Here is a 7,387-nt window from a genome sequence, read left to right on the forward strand (position 1 = left end):
TGAAGTCTCGCTTGTCTAGGCTGGAGTGCAGTGGCACAATCTTGGCTCACTGCAACCTTTGCCTCCCTGGGTTTGAGTGATTCTCCTGCCTCAGCTTCCCAAGTAGCTGGGACTACAGAAGTGTGCCACCATGCCCGGCTAATTTTTGTCTTTTTAGTAGAGACAGGGGTCTCACCATGTTGGCCAGGCTGGCCTTGAACTCCTGACCTCAAGTGATCTGCCCACCTCAGCCTCCCAAACTGCTGGGGATTACAGGTATGAGCCACAATGCCCAGCCAGAGGTGTTTTTAAATAGTTGATTTTGAAAATACTGTATGCTATAATTCCATAGAAGTATAGGTAATGGCAAATGTGTTTGTATATGATTGGTACCCTATGGTGACTGAAACAAAAAAGATGCCCTAAAACTAATCCATAAACAATCCAAAAAAATACTTAAACAGCAGGCAGAAAAATCTTCATATTTGAGTCACTGGATTCCTGAATTTTTTAAATTAAGGGACCAATATCATAAATACAGTCTTTTACTCAACGTCAAGTAAAATAAATTAAGTTGGACAGAGAATTTGATTTTGAGATACTTTAAGAAATTTAAATAAATTCAAAATTTTTAATATTAAAAAGCAGAAAAGAATCCTAAATAACATTTAAAATATTACTCTTCTTTCTTCTCCTTTCTGTCTAGCTCCTTATCTATAATCTAGAAAATACTTTAAGACTTTAGTCACAGGGTTTGGACTTTTGTCATTGATTGATTGATTGAGGCAGGGTCTCCGTCACCCAGGCTGGAGTGCAGTAGCACAATGCAGAGGCTCATTGCAGCCTCAATCTGTTGTGCTCAAGCGATCTTCCTACCTCAGCCACCTGAGTAGATGGGGCTACAGGCACCACAGCACCACACCTGGTCCGAGAGCACGTGTGTTCGTGCGTGCATGTGTGCATGTGTATTTTTTTTATTGTAGAGATGGAGTTTCACCATGTGGCCCAGGCTGGTCTCAAATTCCTGGGCTCAAGCAATCTACCTGCCTTCGCTTCCCAAACTGCTTGGATTAGAGGCATGAGCCACCAAGACCAGCCTTACATGCCATATTCTTTTACAAGTCAGAATTTTACTAGTGTTTTCAGCAGAATGTTCTTTAGTAGCATGTGAAAATGACATTAATTTGCTTTCCATAATTTTTCCTAATAATGTGTTTCAGGAAGTTCTTTTAAAGTGAAGTATTTTTTCATAGTTGAAGTTATATTTTATTCTGTCAAAATAAAGATTGTTTGGAATTTTTGTAAAAACTAAGAAAAATGTCAGGATACACAGGATTGCTTGAGCCCAAGAGTTCCAAGTTTCCGGTTTTGTATCTCAATTTGTTCACAAACCAGCTGTGTGACCTTTATCTCTCTGAAGCTCCATTTCTTTACTGAAAATAAGGGTGTTCTACAATCTATGATTCTAATCAATAACTGCCATTTCACTACATGTAAATGTCATCTCCTTTAAAAGCAGCCTAATTTCCAAAGGCATTGTATTTTTCCCTTGGTAAGTAGTAGGTAATGCCTACAATGGAAGTTAACCATTATTTCTTGATTTTAGCTGCATTTTAATATCTATGCCAATATAATTCAGAAAACAAATAATAATGAAATGTTCAGGTATAAATCAAAATTAACTTCCTTCTATTGTCCTAAACAGCAGGGCAATATTCCACTAACACTTACTGTGCTTCATTTTGAAGTCTGAGATCATTTCTCATTGGAGTAGTCCATGGAAGCTCATTTCTTTTCTTCTTAACATAATGGTATGTTTCTATGGATTTACTGTATTTTCACTTTGTTAAACTTTAAAGTAGGTTGTTTTAAAATCTGAAGGTTAAAATTCAATTCTGACACTATATCATGAAACCATACTGATTGAGTAATCTTTATTATAAACATTCACCAGTCAAGCTATTTTTTTTTTTTCCAAACTTCTACTCTGGCTACAGAAATTCATCAGCAAAGGCTTAAAAAACTACTGTCTACTTTTTTGAGCTTAGAAAATGTAATTGTAATTTTTAATTTTCAGTTAAAAATAGCCAGAAACAAGGAGGTAAGGAAATTGAATAAAAATAGGAAAAAAAAAGAAAAAAAAAAAACCTAGAAACACTATTTCTAACTGCACCACTTGAGCTGGTCCTCCTATATTCACGTACTATTCTTATTATTTATTTATGTGAGACAGAGCCTCACTCTGTTGTCCAGGCTGGAAATGCAATGGCACGATCTTGGCTCACTACAACCTCTGCCTCCTAGGTTCAAGCAATTCTCCTTTCTCAGCCTCCCAAGCACCTGGGATTACAGGCATGTGCCAGCATGCCCAGCTAATTTTTTCTATTTTTAGTAGAGACAGGGTTTCATTGTGTTGGCCAGGCTGGTCTCAAATTCCTGGCCTCAAGTGATCCACCTGCGTTAGCCTCCCAAAGTGCTGGGATTACAGGCATGAACCACCACACCCAACCTATGTATTATTTTTAAAGCTCTCTATACTCAGGTTTAACAACACATATAATCATTATTCTTTCCATTTTATATTTGCTCTCAGGTTCAGAAACATTTATTTTGAATAAAACAAACTATGTACCATGTAAACATCTGGCATATCAAATGCTGGGGAAATGCTCAATGAATCACTGACATTCAGAAATGTCAGTGAATGTTTTTTCTTTTCTTTCCTTTGTTTTGAGACAGTCTCACTCTGTAACCCAGGCTGGAGTGCAGTGGTGCAATCTGAGGTCACTGTAGCCTCCTGGATTCAAGCGATTCTCCTGCCTCAGCCTCCCGAGTAGCTGGGATTACAGGCACACACCGTAACATCAGGCTAATTTTCGTATTTTTAGTAGAGACAGGTTTTACCATGTTGGCCAGGCTGGTCTCAAACTCCTAACCTAAAGTGATTCACCTGCCTTGGCTTCCCAAAGTGCTGGGATTACAGGCGTGAGCCACCACGCACAGCCAGTGAATGTTTTTTTCAATGTAGCCTTGACACCAAGACATAAAAATAATTACGCTAGAAATCCATTTCAATAAAACATTAAATTTTTCCATTTAACAAAAATGTATACAAAGTTAAGCTTACCAGGAAATTTTATTTACTTTACTAATGTCCATTTTTAAAATAAAAACCACCTTATCATTAAGTTCATAGTAATAAGTTCAGGTAATAAAATATACACATTATAGCCAATAAAATCAACCAGAATCAACCAGAATCCAGAATCCAACTACTACTCTTAATCATTACAGAATTTTTTTGACTACTTTTTTTATTTTTGGCAAAAATAGAGGCATCCTTGAATAAAAGATAAATCACTGATATGCAGAAGAATGATCCTGGGACAAGCAGTCTTTTGGTTGAAACTTTAATGTTTTAAGTTATTTCATTTTAGTACAGTACTATATGAGAAAATACAATGAAATACTTTATCCATTCTTTTAACAGATATTTAATAGATTTATATATTATAAAAATTTGTTTAGCAACACCTACAATGTTTTTGGTAGCAAGCAAGTTCATAATAAAGGAGCATTAGCTGCCACAACTTCATATATGAAAAAATTTCCATTTCCTAAAACTCCGATTTTGTTCAAGTTATTGCAAAAATCAAAAGATCGGTATCACCTAAAATTCATAAGCATTTGTTCACAAAGGGCAGGAAAAACAAAAGATTCCTAAGTGATATGGACTGGCTCTGTGTCACTACCCAAGTTTCACCTTGAACCCCCACATGTCATGGGAGGGATATGGTGGGAGGTGACTAGATCATGCAGGCAGTTTTCCCCATGCTGTTCCTGTGACAGTGAAGGCGTTCTCAGGAGATCTGATAGTTTAAAAGTGGCAGTTTCCCCTGAGTTCTCTGCTACCACCTTATGAGGAAGGTGCCTGCTTCCCCTTCTGCCGTAATTCTAAGTTTCCTGAGGCTTCCCCAACCACGGAGGACTGGGAGTCAATTAAAATTCCTTTCTTTATAAATTACTCAGTCTCAGGTAGTATCTTTATAGCAGTGTGAACATGGACTAATACACAGAACTGGTACCAACAGACCGGGGTACAGCTGCAAAGATCATCTGAAAATGTGGAAGCCACTTTGGAAATAAATAACAGGCAGAGGTTGGAGGGCTCAGAAGACAGGAAGATGAGGGGAAGTCTGGAACTTCCAGGAGTTTTGTTGAATGGTTTTGACCAAAGTGCTGATACGTATATGGACAACGACATCCAGGCTGAGGTAGTCTCATATGAAGTGGAAGAACTTATTGATAACTGGAGCAAATATCACTCTTGCTGTATTTTAGCAAGAGGCTGGCAACATTCTTGTCCTTGCCCTAGAGATCTGTGGAACCTTAAACTTGAGAGAGGTGGCTCAGGGTATCTGGCAGAAGAAATTTCTAAGCAACAAAACATTCAAGAGGTGACCTGGCTTTTCCTGAAAGTGTACAGTTACATGTGTTCATAAAGAGAAAATTTGAAATTGTAACCTATATTTAAAAGGGAAGCAGAGCATAACTGTGGAAAATCTGCAGCCTGACCATAAGGTATAAAAGAAAACTCCATTTTCTGGGAAGAAATTCAAGCCAGCCTCAGAAATTTACATAAGTAATGAGGAGCTGAATGTTTAGAGTCAAGACAATGGGAAAATGTCTCCAGGGCATGTAAGAGATCTTTGAGGGAGCCCCTCCCATCACAGGCCCAGAGGCCTAGGAGGGAAAAATAGCATGGTGGGCCAGGGCCCAGGACTCTGCTGATCTGTGCAGCCTTGGGACTTGGTGCCCTGCATCCCAGCCACTCAAACTCCAGCCATGGCTAAAAGAGGCCAAGGCTCAGGCCACTGCTTCAGAGGGGGAAAGCCCCAAGCACGATGGCTTCCATGCTGTTGGGCCTATACATGCACAGAAGATGAGAATTTAGGTTTAGGAACCTCCACCTAGATTTCAGAGGAGGTAGAGAAATGCTTGAAGGTCCAGGCAGAAGTTTGCTGCAGGAAAGGAGCCCTCATGGAGAACCTCTGCTAAGGCAGTGCAGAATGGAATGTGGGGTTATATCCCCCACACAGTCCCCAATGGGGCACTGCCTAGTGGAGCTCTGAGAAGACAGCTGCCGTCCTCCAGATCCCAGGAAGGCAGACCCATCAAGAGCTTACACCATGCACCTGGAAACACTGCAGGCACTGAATGTCAGCCCACAAAAGCAGCACAGGGACTACACCCTGCAGAGCCACAGAGATGGAGTTGCCTAAGGCCATGGGAGCCCACCTCCTGCATCAGCCTGCTATGGAATGTGAGACATGGAGTTAAAGGAAATTTTGGAGCCTTAAGATTTAATGACTGCCTGGCTGGGCTTCGGACTTGTGTGGGGCCTTTGTTTTGGTTGATTTTTCCCATTTGGAATAGGAACATTTACCCAATGCCTGTTCCTCCCTTGTATCTTGGAAATAACTAACTTGCTTTTTATTTTGCAGGCTCATAGACAGAGGGACTGGCCGTGTCTCAGATGAGACTGTGAACTTGGACTTTTGAGTTAATGCTGGAATGAGATGAGACTTTGGCAAACTATTGGGACATCATGATTGATTGTGAAATGTAAAAAGGACATGAAATTTGAGAAAGGCCAGGGATGAAATGATAACGGTTTGGCTCTGTATGCCACTCAAATCTCATCTTGAAGTTGTAATCCTCATATGTTGAGAGAGGGACCTGGTGGGAGGTGATTGGATCATGAGAGTGGTGTCCCCCATGCTGTTCTTGTGATAGTGAGGGAGTTCTCTCAAGATATAATGGTTTAAAAGTGGCAGTTTCCCCCAAACTCTCTCTCTCCTGCTATCTTGCGAAGAAGGTGCCTGTTTCCCCCTCACCTTCTGCCATGACTGTAAGTTTCCTGAGGCCTCCCCAGCCATAAAGAACTGTTGAGTCAATTAAAACTCCTTTCCAGGTAGTATCTTTATAACAGTGTGAAAATGGACTAATACAATAGCAAACACTAAGTAAAAATATACATAAATATCATATAGAGGAGAAACCAAAAGGGAAAAAAAGCTCACTTGTTCTATTCATCAATCATATCGATAACTTGCACTCAGATCTATTTTAGGATAAATATAGGAGGCAGACCATATTCCAAATTTATTTACTATAATGAGCTAGCCACTACAGACCAAGATTTATAAAAATTCTCCTTGCTTCCTTATTTAATCCTTGCTTATTTTTAAAATCTAGAATTAATGTTTTTATTCTTCGCCTGCTTCTAAAGGGCATCTATCTTCAATAGACTAGGTTCAGGAGAGTTTCTGTGGAATTTACAGAAGTAAAGGAATTATGAAAGAGATGGTTGTCAAATCACTGAGAAAATCAGAAAATCAAAACTACATAAACATCAAGACTAGTATTTGAAATATATTACCTGTTCCAAGTTTTGAAGGCATTGCTGGCTCGTTTGAACAGATATCCTTCCATAACTATGCCATTTGCAGCATCTACATTATATTCTAACTTAGAATCATCACTGGAGAAATCCTAAACAAAATAACACATAAAGAAGTTCATATGACTTGGCTAAGTTTCCTAGACAAGAAATGGATCCTAGGGAAAGAATTCAAAAGGAAGAAAAGGGTTAAGACAGTTATAACAACAATATTAATAAGAAAAATAAAGGTGGAATTAAATGATCAATAATAAATAAATGTGTCAACACATTAAAGTATTTGACTTTAGTGGACTATTTTATGCAATACCTATTGTGATGATCCAAGAACAAATAATTATATAGAATATAGCACAAAACAGAAAATAAATCAATATAAACAGTATATACATTGTGATTAAAAGCACAAAATAATATGTATACAAATAAACAAGGGAAAACAACTAAATATTACACAGGGTATTATGTTTAAAATCCTTTTTTTTTTTTCTTTTTTTTCTTTTTTTTGAGACAGAGTTTGCTTTCACCCAGGCTGGAACACAATGAAGTGATCTCAGCTAACTGCAATCTCTGCCTCCTGCAATCTCTCCCTCAAGCAATTCTCCAGTCTGTCTCCCAAGTAGCTGTGATTATAGGTATGCACCATCACGCCCGGTTAATTTTTGTATTTTTGTAGAGACGGGGTTTCACCATGTTCACCAAGCTTGTCTTGAATTCCTGACCTCAGGTGGTCCATCTGTGTCAGCCTCCCCAAAGTGCTGGGATTAAAGGCGTGAGCCACCGCACCCAGTCTCTATCACAATATTTTATGGTGCTATGTGTTAACAATTTTTTAAAGGCATATGGTTATATTTAATTGGGATTATTTAAAGTTACCACTATTTTCTAAATATATGACTACCATGGTAGTTCTTTTTTTTTTTTTTTTTTTTTTTTTTTTTTTTT

At 38.6% G+C, this 7,387-nt stretch overlaps 1 protein-coding gene across 10 annotated transcripts in view; it reads right to left on the minus strand.

Annotated features, from left to right (window-relative positions):
• Window positions 1-7,387, minus strand: part of ACAP2 (ArfGAP with coiled-coil, ankyrin repeat and PH domains 2) — a 166,071-nt gene that overhangs the window by 40,224 nt on the left and 118,460 nt on the right. For all 10 annotated transcript variants that reach the window (XM_017514599.2, XM_017514602.2, XM_017514600.2 and 7 more), the window contains one exon: window positions 6,422-6,534. In XM_017514599.2, the coding sequence (XP_017370088.1) occupies window positions 6,422-6,534 (113 nt within the window). The remainder of the gene's footprint in view (window positions 1-6,421; window positions 6,535-7,387) is intronic.

Source organism: Cebus imitator, unplaced genomic scaffold, assembly GCF_001604975.1.
Source record: "Cebus imitator isolate Cc_AM_T3 unplaced genomic scaffold, Cebus_imitator-1.0 Scaffold529, whole genome shotgun sequence".
NCBI classification, from domain to species: Eukaryota; Metazoa; Chordata; class Mammalia; order Primates; family Cebidae; genus Cebus; species Cebus imitator.